Here is a 12,974-nt window from a genome sequence, read left to right on the forward strand (position 1 = left end):
CGCGCCACCCGTTCCCCGACCCCGTCGCCGTTGTCGCGCGTGCCGCCCCTTCCCCAACCCCGTCGCCGTCACCCCGACCACACGCCGCCGCCTTCGGTCCGGCCGCCGGCGCCCTTTCCTCTTATTTTTTTTTTGCATTTTATGTATATGTTCTCTGTGTATATATATGTATATGTTCTCCATGTATATATGTTCATATATGCAAAAGTTAGATTTTAGAAAAACTTTATATATGTAAAACTTTATATATGCAAAAATTTATACATATATGTAAGTATATATGTATGTATAGATGTATGTATGTGGATACATGAGGGGGGTCGATATACCCCCTCTCCGATAGCATTTTTGTGCATTTTAGGTTAGTGTATATATATGTTGATGTATATATGCAAAAGATAGATTTTTAGAAAAAATATTATTTTTTCTGTTGATGATATGATGATGTTTTTTTTCATATATGCATTTTTTCATATATGTATTATTTTTTTAAGTTGTTAGTAGATATCGATTTTAGGTTAGTGAATTTTAGGTTAGTGAGGAGAAATTTAAAGTAAAATAAGGAAAAGGAAGAAAAGAGGAAGAAGGAAGAAGGAAGAAAGAAGAAGAAAAAGAATGAGAGGAAAAAGGAAAATAAGAAGATGAAGAAGAGGAGAGGAAGAAGAGGAGAAATAAATAAGAAGAGGAAAAAAGAAGAAAAAGAAGAGGAGAAGAAGAAAGGAATAGAGGAGAAGAAGAAAAAATAGAAATTCTTCTCCTCTTTTTTTTCTTCTTCTTCCTTCTTCCTTCTTCCTCTTTTCTTCCTTTTCCTTAATTATTTTCCTTTCTCGTCGTTGTTGCGTCGTTGTCAATATAACCCCCTCGAGATAACTTCAACATGAGGGGCGGTCGATATAAATACCCACCCCCCCTCGGTCGATACCAAAACTCTCGAGGACACCCAAACCCTAGAGAGAAAATGATGTTGGTCTCCTACCCCCTCCCGTGGCGCCCCTACCCGACAAATTAACTCTCTCGAAGCGTTGTTGTGTCGAGGCGACCCCAAACCCTAGAGAAGCAGCGTCGAGGCCACTAACATGATTCCTTATTGTGATTAGCTGGCTAGTTCTACGTTTGCCACTAGTTCCATCTATACCATATATAAACATGTTGTAAATATTTGCAGAAACTATGGAGCACTGCCGAGACGAAGAAACATAAGCGATATTGAGGGACATAATCTCAAATGGAAGGGATGAAGTTGCGTCATTTCTCCTCGACACCGTTGTTGGTCAGCTGGAAGAACGGGGTGAAGAAGAGGGCTATGTTCATGATGGCTTCGGCCCATTAATGCCGGTACAAGAACAGGACTATGTTCATGATGGCTCCGGTGACACAATGGAGGAACAAGAAGGAGACCGTGCTGACTGCTCCGGTGACCGAACCGAGCCCGGCCAGGTATATATATATATATTAGTTAAGCCCGTGCTGACTAGTTAATTGATGCTTCCATTGTTTTGGTATATGTACATATATTAATTACTCTGGTCTTTCTTCCTTATAATTTCTAGCCCTCCGGATCGAGCACAACTTCGGTAAGGAGATGAGACCCGAAGAAAAAGTTGAGCTCGGATGAAAAGTTTGAGATCATAGAAATCGCGCCCGACGGCGAACCGATTGAACCCATCCGGACAAGGAAGGCATTTTCTTCTCAGTGCGGGGTTCTTGTTAGGGACAAGATCCCGATCAGCATCTAGCAATGGTATAAGCCTAAGGAGGAAGACGCTGAGGTGTCTTATGTCAATGATATGCAGAAAGAAGATCTTTGGACTCAGCTGAAGGCAAATTTCACCCTACCGCCAGAGGAGGATCCGGAGAAGCCAGTTAAAGAGGAATTAATCAAGTCTTGTGCTCTTAAGAAGATGGCAACCTTAATGAGGAGGTGGAGGAAAGAGCTGAACCAGTTTGTCAAAGATAAAAAGACACCAGAATTCATCGGCAAATATGAGAAGATCAAAGATCACTGGCCCGCATTTGTGGCCCACAAGACATCGGAAAAGAGTAAGAAGATGTCAGAGAAAAACAAGAAAAATGTTGCGAAGAAGACGCTTCACCATCGCACGGGGTCAGGTGGCTACCTGCAAGCCCGGCCTAAGTGGTCCAAGGCTGAGAATGATCTGCTTGAAAAAGGGATCGAACCAGAGACGATGAGATGGCCAGACCGTTGCCGGACTTGGTTCTTCGGGTCTGGCGGAACCTTGGACCCTGTAACAGGGTTTTGCCAGTGGACGGACGAGCAACTGGAAATACCAGTCAAGAACCTTCGACACTATATCGATGCAGCACAGCGAGGGACGTTCCTTCCAAACAGGGAGAAGGACGAGCTCACAATGGCCCTTGGGAATCCTGAGCACCCTAGACGAACACGAGGCACGCCAGGCTCCATTCCGCGGAAGGTTGGTTTTCCGAACGCAGGGAGTTACAAAACCCACGAGAGGAGGAAGAAACTGGAGCAGGACCAACTGCAGGCGCTGCACGAAAGGGTAATGGGGCTAGAGGATCGAGAAGAGGAACGAGAAGCAGCAGATCGCAGCAAACGACCTGCCGAAGCTTCCCCCGAAGCTACCCCGCCATCTCAGCCGAGAAGCAGCGTGGCTTCCACCGAGCTGCTTTAGCCGGAGAATGTCTTGACGGCTCCTTCCAGCTATCCCGTGGATGGTATCACAGAGTCTCAAAATTTCCACATGACGGCGCGATGGATGACTTTGAAGGTCAAGGCGGCTGTTGGCCAAGTTTATCCTAGTGGACCCGGCACAACTTATCACTGCCAGCCGATTCCAAAAGGATATGCTAAGGTGATGGTGGATGAAATAATGGAGGGATTTGAGGACCTCGTGCTTGACCACCCTACCGTGAAGGGGAGACTAGGCTGGGTTCTGCTCTGAAGACTCCATGCCTATGGAAGAAGGAGCTCATCAACCTTTTGAACTGGACGCCTCCGCCTCCTCCTCCTGCTCCGGCGAGTCAGGGCACTCCGCCTCCTCCACCGCCTCCTCCTCCGGCGAGTGACGATCAGGGTGCGTGTGGCGGCACTCCGCCTCCTTCTCTGTCTGCGCCGGCGCTCCCGAGCAGCCAGCAGCATCCTCCTTCTCCGCCTCGCCAGCAAGGGCGGAAGAGACCCGCCACCGCCCCAGCTGCTCGGACGCGTCGTACTCCTTCTCCTCCGCCTCGTAAGCAAGCACGAAAGAAGACAGACGCCGCAGCCGCTCCGTCTGCTCCGGCATCTAGCTGCACAACCAGAGGCGGGAGGCAATACAAATACGGTCCATCATCTCTCAAGCCTCTAGAGAAGTTACCGTACAAGAGGTCCGAGGAGGAAAACGATACGATTGTGCGGACCCACGTGAAGGAGTTCTTTGAAGGGGTGAAAGCAAAGAGACATCCACCTCCGGAGGAGAAGGTAGATCCGGTGAAAGCAAAGCGCACTATCGATGCCCTGAGGAAACCACCAAGGTCTCCGACGAGAACCAACTATGAGCGCATTACTGAACAGACATATCTCCAAGCCCAGCGGTCGGGAACTACTGTCAGTGCTAAAAGGTCAAAAGAACGAGCAAAGGGGAAAAAAATTGCCCAGCTCGGCGAACAAGCACAGCAATCGTGCCCCCCGCTCAATGTGTCTAATGCTCCGGGGACGGTGGCCGGTTATGGCAATCTTGACGATTACCTGCCTGACGATGCACTTCCTAATTTCTTGGAGGTGGACGGACACAGATACGAGTACGGGAAGCCTCTCGTCAAAGATGAAAAATCTCTGACAACAATGATGCGAAGATTCCATAATTGGTACATGGAAACCTGCAGAGAGTCTGAGGGTAAGAATGCTTTGTATCTGCATATTAAAGAGGAGCACGATCTCGTTGCAAATGATCTATTGACTGTTCCATTTGAGGAGTTTTTCGAGTTCTTCAATCAAAAGGCCATCGATAAATTAATGGTCTTTTGCTACTGCCTATAAGTACTATTTCTGTCATTAAGTCTCTATATATAGCTCGGCTCTTTCATTGCATGTATTTATAATTAATTATCCTCAATATATTATGCAGATTGAAGATCGTCGAGTGCAAAAAACAAGAAATTTATGATATTGGGTTCATTAACACAAATATCATAGATGTATTTCTGGTTGAAAAGAACGTCAAAGAGGCCGAGGACAACTTGCTACAATCATTGATCAAAAATCAAAACAAAGATACCATACTCTTTCCTTACAACGGCCCGTGAGTGTTACTGTCGTGTGCATATTCGGTTTCCCTTATTACTCAAGCGAGCTTATAGTAATGTAATTGATGAGTTATGCATGCGTGCGCAGGTACCACTATATTCTTCTGGAGATTAAGCTTGAGCGTGGACTAGTAACCGTCTTAGACTCAAGACGGAAAAATCCCAAATCCTATGCGAACATCACTGAAATGCTCAGCAAGTAAGTTCAATCGATCATTATCGCACCATATCGATAACTTTTTGTATTTCCTGATATCTCAAGTAATAATTATTATTTTCTTTGTCTTGCAGGGTTTGGAAACAATTCACCGCAGAAGCTCCGGGACTGCCGAAGAAGCTGACATATAAATGGCTGAAAGTAAGTACTACTGGCTAGCTAGTTGCGCGCATCTCCCGTTGATTCTATAGCTATACTTTCATCAATGCCATTTATAATGCTTCATTATCAGTTTGATTGACCTCTATTTCTTGTAAAGTGCTTGTGGCAGGAGGAAGGGAATGATTTCTGTGGATACTACGTGTGCGAGTTCATCCACACCGCGACTTTGAAAAACAAGCGGGGCTACTCTCAAAGACAATATGAAGTGCGTAAGCAATAATATTCACAATTTCATTTTATTACACCATCATTTCTGTTGAGTTTCATTCATATATATGTATTAATTAACCCCCTTCTTCAAATTAGACGTGGCAAATGCGGAATGAACTCCTAGAACCAGATCGCATGAAAGCAATTCAAGAAGAATTGGCGGGATTCTTTCTTGACCACGTCATCAATAAAGCCGGAGAATACCATGTGGAAATTGATTTCAAATGCTAGGGGTTTGTAATTAAGAGATCTTATACATATTGTACATGTATGTAGCCAGTAGCGTCGGATACATGATACGAGAACTTGTTGTTCGACCAATCTCTCGGAGAAGGAGAGGTCGATCGATCACTTCTCTCGGTATGCATGACGAACTTCTGTACTGAATGGTTCTCTCGGTCACTTATGTATATATAGTACGTAGTGTCGACCAAGCACGGACATAAGAGAGGACACTTCTCTCTATTAATTAGCTAGCTAACATAATATGTGAAACACCTAAATTAACCCCCCCAAAACCCCCAACCTCCCCTCCTTTCAAAAAAAAAACCCCAGCCACTGGAATGCTGACGCGTGGATGCCTTTTGGTCCCGGTTGGAGCCACCAACCGGGACCAAAGCCCCCCTCACTGGGCTCGGCGCACAGGGCCACGTGGAGGCACATTGGTCCCGGTTCTGGATTGAACCGGGACTAATGGGTGGAGGTATTAGTAACGGCCCATTAGTCCCGGTTCATGAACCGGGACTAAAGGCCCTTACGAACCGGGACTATTAGGTGTTTTTCTACTAGTGGTGGGAGGACGACGAAGGCGGCGAGTTGCTGACTCGGCGGGCCCACTCCTTTTCGCGCCAAAAACATTTCCCGCGGCGTCGGGTTCGTCCTGGGTCCGCCAGCGCCAAAATCGGTCCTAACCGGCGAAAACTAGGCTCCTGGGGGCACGACCGGGCCGAAATTTCTGCGCCGGCGACGAAAAAGCGCCTTGGGGGGCATGTTGCGGACGCGGCTGGAGATGCTCTAATGCAGACACTAATGAGTTAATCTAGATTCTAAAGTATGTCTATATACATCCGTATGTAGTCCATAGTCTAGAATGTCTTATACTCCCTCTGTCCGGAAATACTTGTCCTAGAAATGGATAAAAATGGAATAGGTCTAGATACATCCATTTCCTCCGACAAGTATTTCCAGACGGAGGGAGTAGTATTTAGGAATGGAGGGAGTAAAATTGTAGTTTGACACGAGTTAAATACGGCAGATAGGAGTTAAAACTATAGTGCATGTAGAATTATGAACTGTAACTATCTGCTGAGCAACAACACACCCCCCTGGGTGATATTGACAGTTAGGTGCAAACGGCCACTTAATTCTCCAATCAAAGTTCAAAACCTGGATTTGCCCTTCACAGATCACACTGACACACGTTTCAAACTTACAACTTGCTCCTAGGGCACGCCCCAGACTGAACTAAGGTTTGAAGCAGAATGACCAAAGAAGCAGAATTGACAGGTGCAGCAACAGTGGGACTAACACGTCTTTCTCTAATACTGAACTGCAATGCTTCAGAAAGAAAAGAAAAAAAAGGGAGGCATGAAATTGAAGAATATCACACAACTCCAAGATGATCAAGCATTACGTCCAAGCGCCGTACGGCCATACATAAATCTCCCGTTTATAGGCGCACCAAATGTCAAATGGCAATACAGAGGCTCAGCCTGTCACGCACACTACTGTACTATACATGCATCTCCGTTACATTTTCTTCAGAAAAGAGCAGTTCCCCATGACGATCGCAGTGACAAGACTGGCCGTGCCCATGGTTCGTTCAGCCTTTTACCAGGTTCGCTCTCACCGGCATGGTGACGATTTGTACCGGAGAAAGAGCACCGGTTCCTACAGCTGATACACTCTGCTCGCTCAGCCAATTTATATTACTCATGGTTAACATACATCATCAAGGGCCGCACGCCTTGTTCAAGGCCTCGAAGACGCCTTTGAGTGTCGCGTCCTGCACTAGCACGACCTTCTCCCTCGATTTCGAGCCGGAGCCGATGGACACCTCCCTTTTCTTCACCCCAAGCACCTGCATTCATGCGTGCACATTTGCAGAAGGTTTTCAGCATTTCAGATGGAGCAAAGCAAATGAAGCATCAAAGAGTGACTTCATCTGTACCATTAGATTATCATGCCAAACCAGTGAATATACTTCCAGCACAAAAGGCGCCTATTGTCTTGATTAACAAGCTAAAACATTGGAAAAGCGTGAACAAAAACTTCCAGCATTTCAGATGGAGCAAAGAAAATGAAGCATCAAAGAGTGACTTCATCTGTACCGTTAGATTATCATGTCAAACCAGTGAATATATACTTCCAGCACATAAGGCGCCTATTGTCTTGATTAATGAGCTAAACATTGGAAAATGCACCTACTGTCTCAACCAGCAACCCATAAGGTACTACCCAAAGATACAGCTGCCGTTTTTGTCCATGAATTCAACCCCTTGAATTGTAGTTTGACAGCAACTTTATGTGGTCCGTAGGAGATAAGACAAGATATTAAACAATAGTGCAAGTAGGATTATGGACTTTAACTATCTGCTCAGCAGCAACAAACTCCTGGGTGATAATGGCAGTTCTGTGCAAACAACAACTGAATTCTGCTGATTCTCTGGTAAAAGAAAGGACCGGAGTTATTTGTGGTCTCAGGACAATCACAGTTCATATCCTTGGATTGCCCTTGACAGAATCATACAGACACAGTCATCAAACTCACTGAACCTTGGTGCTATCTTTCTCCTACGGAACACCACAACAAAACTAAGGTGGCCAAGTCTGAAGCAGAATGGCCAAAGAAGCAAAGCTGGCAGGTGCAGTAACACCGAGGCTAAAATGTCCTACTAGATTGCAGTGCACCAGGGGAGAAAAATGAAATTCGAAATTCAAGAAAGAACATCACACATCTCCAAGGTGAACAAGCTTCGCCAATCCATGCCCTCGACGGTCTGTTCAATACTACTTATTTCACATGCTTCAACAACACTTTCTAACATGCTGAAAATCTGAACTTTGATGAAGGAGATCTCAGTCTGCACACAGTGAAGTGCATCAGGAATCAAAGCAAATCGTGCCAAACTTAAACCCTCTTCAATCTAATCTAGTTCACAGCTATACCATGGAACTACCGATCATCATCTAGGTGGGCAGTTCATCTAGATCAAGCAGTACTGTATCAGCAGGGAGAGAAACACTGACTAAATTACCGAGCTGATGAAGTCGACGAGGGCGGCGTTGGCCTCCCCGTCCCTGGCCGGCGCGTCGATCTGCACCCCGACGGCCTCCTCCCCGATCTCTGCATAATCCCCAACAGGTTAGCGTGTTGAGCAGGAGGGGGGTAGGGGGGCGGGGAGCACGGACCGGTGATGGTGGCCATCTTGGAGCCGGGCTTGGCGTGGACGGAGATGGCGACGGTGGACGGCGGCATCAGGCGGAGGCACCCCGGGAACTCCCCTCCGCCGGCGGCACCGGCGCTCGCCGCCGCCGGCGCCGGGGCCCCCTTGGCCTTGCCGCCTCGCTTCTTCCCTGGAGCCATCTCCTCCGGGTCTCCACTTGGGCCGGGCCCGAGCCGAGTCCATCGGCACAATATATCCCGTGGAGGCCCAGGAGAGGAGACGGCCAGGCTCACCCAGCACGATGACGGCTCAGCTCCAAGCCACGCCGCTCAGAACCCTAGCCTTCTCCCGCCGCCGGCGGGGCGGCGGCGCGGCGGCGCGGCCGACGGCGGGCTCCGTGCGGTGCTCCGCCGCGGCCAGGAGCTACTACAGCATTACGCTCCTCCCCGGCGACGGCATCGGCCCCGAGGTCGTCGCCGTCGCCAAGGACGTTCTCTCCGCCGCCGGCTCCAAGGAAGGTAGGCTCGCCTGAACTCCCTCCCGAGCTTTGAGTACTAACAGGGTGACGACGATGACCCGTTCGTTTCCTTCCATCGCAGGCGTGGAGCTCCGGTTCCGGGAGATGCTGATGGGCGGCGCGGCGCTGGACGCGGCCGGCGTGCCGCTCCCCGACGAGACGCTCGCGGCGGCGCGGGCCTCGGACGCCATCCTCCTCGGCGCGATTGGAGGGTGAGTGCAAATTTGCTGTTGACAGCAGCAACATCACTGGTGACAGCTCCGGAGTGCATTTGCTTTGGTCAGAATTAGTGATGTGCACCTGCGTTTTCTTTCAGTAATAATTGGGTTTGATGATTTGGTCTGCAGGTATAAGTGGGATAACAATGAGAAGCATCTCAAGCCTGAGACTGGGCTGCTCAACATCCGTGCCGGGCTTGGCGTGTTTGCCAATCTGCGGCCAGCCACCGTGTTACCGCAGGTATATCAACATGCTGTTTTAGTTGGACAACACTGCAGTTGGTACTTTAGATAGCTATTTGGCTTAACTTGCATCTGAGGCCATGTACCGAAGGCATCAGAGTATGCCCTGTGTCCCGGCTTAATCTGTACTAGTAGTGGATGAACTTATTATTTTCGATTATTTACTGATTATGTGCTTATACTGACAACAATGTCCTGGTTTTCTAATGATACTACTCTAAACTCTGCCTTTCGTACTTTAGGTAGCTAGTTAACTATATGACTTAGATTGCTTAAGTTGCATCCAAGGCATGATACAAAAGCTGAGTGTCTCCTGTGTCCCAACATGATCTGTACTGGCAATACATGGTTTAAATAAGCAATAAAATACTACCAAAGGAAGTCATAGCTGCAAAATTTGGGCCGAATGGACTTGTTTGCTTCACTTATTACTGGTTACATACTTACAATAGTGTGCTGATTTGCTCGTATGTTCCCTGTGTAATTACTTCTTTCTTTGGCCTCACACTTTTGTAGTTAGTAGATGCATCTACTTTGAAGAAAGAGGTAGCTGAAGGAGTTGACATCATGGTTGTTAGAGAGCTTACTGGAGGTAATGTTAACTAAACTACAATAAAACATGGCTGGTTATTCCTCTTTCGTGCTGATTTATATGTTTCCACGTGCATTCTGATGAAACTTGAAACTTCTACTGGTATTTTATTACTCTGCGTGGCAGGGATCTACTTCGGCAAACCTAGGGGTTTTGGAACCAACGACAAGGGAGAGGAAACTGGCTTCAACACTGAAATATATTCAGTGGCTGAGGTGACTCCACTGTTCCTCTTACATTTCAACTATCTCCCTGATAAACTATTTCTTGAATGAGTGATAGTCCCTGCTGCCCCCGAAGGCATAAACATGACTAAATCTGTTGATGATTTTGTTTCTCTGTTTCTTTTCTCTGATGTATTTTCTGGAAGAACACATGTAATTAGATTGAAAGCTCTTTGTTTGATACCATTTTTTATTGAATATAGTGCATTAACTATATGTTCGAACAACTCTATCCCCAGATCGATCGTATTGCCCGTGTTGCATTTGAGGTTGCTCGCAAGAGAGGAGGGAAACTATGCTCGGTGGACAAGGCGAATGTGCTTGAGGTACTTAATTATAAGAATCCCAAATATTTTTGAGTTGTTTGACTTGTATGGAAATTAGAACTGGGCCATGGAGCATATTTGAGACAATATTATATTCAATGTTTTATAACTCTTCCTTACATATTTAGTTGGATGCAACAATTATGACCTATCATCTTGCTGAGTCTAATGCATCAATTTTTACTAATGCTATTGTAGGCATCTATGCTCTGGAGGAAACGGGTAACTGCAATAGCTTCCGAATTCCCTGACGTAGAGCTCTCACACATGTACGTCGATAACGCTGCAATGCAGCTTGTTAGGAATCCTAAACAGGTTTGTTTCCATTTATGTAACTTAATCTCACCCTGAGCTAAGCAGTTTGGAGATGTGCTGACCTCCTGTATTCCCTTGCCTTCATTATCACAGTTTGACACGATTGTGACAAACAATATTTTTGGTGACATATTATCGGACGAAGCATCAATGATCACAGGAAGCATTGGAATGCTGCCATCTGCCAGTGTTGGTGAATCGGTAATATAAGTTGTTTTCAGAGTTCAGACGCACTTATTTTATGCCGAAATTGCTGGAAGTAAAGCGCTTATCAAGGATCTTCTTTTTCTGTATAGGGACCGGGTCTTTTTGAACCCATTCATGGCTCTGCTCCTGACATTGCTGGCCAGGTTGACATAGCTCCTAAATTTCAGAACAATCCTTGGATACTACTGCGTTGCCTTTTGTTGTCTAACTCCGTTCAAAATTCTGCTCCCTTCTACAATTTGCTGAGTGCAGGACAAGGCAAACCCGTTAGCTACAATTCTTAGTGCTGCGATGCTATTGAAATATGGCCTTGGTGTAGAAAGAGCTGCAAAGAGAATCGAAGCCGCGGTTACAGAGACACTGGACAATGGGTTCCGAACTGGGGACATATATTCTCCTGGGACGGTAAGATTAGTCCATGCAACATGTTCAATAATTGCTGCACTGAATATTTGCCACAATTATGTTGGAAGAGAAATCCAATGCCTATGTTTCTGTCAAACAAATAATTACATATTTATCTGTTTCGTACAGTTGTAGCTTTCTACTTGCACATCAATTACATGTACTTGGATTGTTTGGCAGATAGAAGGCTTTCGTCCTCTTTTCCTTAACCTGCCAAACTTATGACCTGCCAAACTTATGCACTACTTTTTGCTCTCTTGTTTCCACTTTTTTCCGGACTTACATAGTTATGTTCTTCCTCTGCAGACATTGGTTGGATGCAAGCGAATGGGAGAGGAAGTCTTGAAGGCTCTGGAGTCACAGAAGTAAACGGTAAATCGATAGCCATCGGTACGGAGGGTTGAAGAAGCCTGCGACATGGGATGGTCGAAAGCGCACCGGGATATGATCTGACCTTACCCCACCAAAGATCGTCGATCTTGCCCCTGGATTGTGTGATTTTGTTTTTATGTTTGCCTGCTTCCACCCTTGTAGTTGGGTGCAGGAATTTAGTGGATCGTCTTTTCCCTTTCTCATTGGAAAGATTTTTTGTGTGCCTTGATTGAATGAATTGTATCAGCGATGGATAGAAAAAGGGTGGGGATGGTTCCCTTTGCTCCTGGCTGGAATGAAAAAGATATTGGATTTTGTGGCACTGTCATTTGGGATAAGTTAGTACATTCCTGTCATGTCCCATCTAATGTATCTTGAAAAAAAAAACGAGTGGGTAACAGAAGTAATCATCAACTAGATTTTGGGGTAAGTCGGTTCCGCTAATCTAAGCAGCAGATTTGAATGTGACTTTGTGAACCTAAAATCCCCGTCGATATGTCTTTCCCAGATATTTATTAGCTATATCAAAAGTAAATAGAGTGGACGAAGACGGATATATTTTTTGGGGGCCATTCAGAGATTAAATGTTTATAATAGAAATCCGACCTATACTGGATTTAAGTTTTTGCGCCTACATTTGGGTGTAAGATTGGTCTGCTAATCTGATGGTCTATTGTTGAGCAGCAAAACTCAAATGGCTTTCTGAAACTGAATCTCCATCCATATTTCATTTCCTATTTGAAAAGATTCACTCTACGTTTCAAAAGATCCTGAGACGAAACGATAGAGCTTGAAAAGATTCTCTCTACGTTTCAAAAGATTCTGAGACGAAACGATAGAGTGACCAAAGGAAATAATGATTCCAACGTGACTGAACCTGAAAGATTCTTAGATAAAACGAAAGAGACTTTTGTAAAGAGGTGGATTTTTCAATTTTTGTATTCATATATAAGAAGAAAAAAATAAAAAAATAAAAAAATAAAAGGGGAAATCCGACCTACCGGATTCGAACCAGTGACCTAAGGATTGAATCTGCATCCACTACAGTCCTCCGCTCTACCAACTGAGCTAAGGTCGGCTTGTGATTTTGCTCCTCCCAAAACCTTTTTGACACCTTTCTCGGAGCCCAACGGCTCCATGCCACCAACCCTCCCCAACAATTAGTGACCGGCAGGAGGCGGTTTAGCCAAGCAGCAGAGTGTTTAGAGATGGGACACATCGACAGATTCATTCAGAGTGCTGTAATTTTTTTTTTTGAGAGAGAGACATGCTCTAAAATTTATTATACCTTGAGGCGACCCAAGAACAAGTCAAGTC

The 12,974-nt window shown here is 45.8% G+C and overlaps 2 protein-coding genes and 1 non-coding gene across 3 annotated transcripts; 1 reads left to right on the forward strand and 2 right to left on the reverse strand.

Moving 5' to 3' along the window:
• Window positions 1–6,445: 6,445 nt before the first annotated feature.
• On the reverse strand, window positions 6,446–8,472 carry LOC119366518 (UPF0235 protein C15orf40 homolog). The gene is made up of 3 exons (XM_037632263.1): window positions 8,264–8,472; window positions 8,110–8,198; window positions 6,446–6,932 (listed from the first exon to the last, which is right to left on the reverse strand). The coding sequence occupies exons 1-3, from the start codon at window positions 8,436–8,438 to the stop codon at window positions 6,804–6,806; spliced, it is 393 nt and encodes a 130-aa protein (XP_037488160.1). The 5' UTR covers window positions 8,439–8,472; the 3' UTR covers window positions 6,446–6,803.
• Window positions 8,473–8,524: 52 nt separating this feature from the next.
• On the forward strand, window positions 8,525–11,985 carry LOC119366516 (3-isopropylmalate dehydrogenase 2, chloroplastic-like). The gene is made up of 11 exons (XM_037632262.1): window positions 8,525–8,756; window positions 8,838–8,967; window positions 9,103–9,214; window positions 9,733–9,808; window positions 9,935–10,023; window positions 10,272–10,358; window positions 10,557–10,673; window positions 10,767–10,874; window positions 10,970–11,023; window positions 11,133–11,285; window positions 11,592–11,985. The coding sequence occupies exons 1-11, from the start codon at window positions 8,540–8,542 to the stop codon at window positions 11,652–11,654; spliced, it is 1,206 nt and encodes a 401-aa protein (XP_037488159.1). The 5' UTR covers window positions 8,525–8,539; the 3' UTR covers window positions 11,655–11,985.
• A 663-nt stretch (window positions 11,986–12,648) lies between these two features.
• TRNAY-GUA lies at window positions 12,649–12,735 on the reverse strand. Its single transcript is given in 2 exon segments — window positions 12,649–12,684; window positions 12,699–12,735. It is a non-coding gene; the product is annotated as a tRNA-Tyr (tRNA).
• Between the last annotated feature and the right edge of the window lie 239 nt (window positions 12,736–12,974).

The sequence above is a fragment of the Triticum dicoccoides genome, chromosome 2B (assembly GCF_002162155.2).
Source record: "Triticum dicoccoides isolate Atlit2015 ecotype Zavitan chromosome 2B, WEW_v2.0, whole genome shotgun sequence".
In the NCBI taxonomy this organism is placed as follows: Eukaryota; Viridiplantae; Streptophyta; class Magnoliopsida; order Poales; family Poaceae; genus Triticum; species Triticum dicoccoides.

Bases quoted from the DNA above. Each gene is read 5' to 3' on its own strand.
- LOC119366518 (XM_037632263.1), bottom strand. From the start codon at position 8,438: ATGGCTCCAGGGAAGAAGCGAGGCGGCAAGGCCAAGGGGGCCCCGGCG. The intron at 8,199-8,263 runs GTCCGTGCTCCC...GGGATTATGCAG, and splicing joins CAAGATGGCCACCATCACCG to AGATCGGGGAGGAGGCCGTC. The intron at 6,933-8,109 runs GTAATTTAGTCA...GCATGAATGCAG, and splicing joins TCGTCGACTTCATCAGCTCG to GTGCTTGGGGTGAAGAAAAG.
- LOC119366516 (XM_037632262.1), top strand. From the start codon at position 8,540: ATGACGGCTCAGCTCCAAGCCACGCCGCTCAGAACCCTAGCCTTCTCC. The intron at 8,757-8,837 runs GTAGGCTCGCCT...CTTCCATCGCAG, and splicing joins CGCCGCCGGCTCCAAGGAAG to GCGTGGAGCTCCGGTTCCGG. The intron at 11,024-11,132 runs GTTGACATAGCT...TGCTGAGTGCAG, and splicing joins CTCCTGACATTGCTGGCCAG to GACAAGGCAAACCCGTTAGC.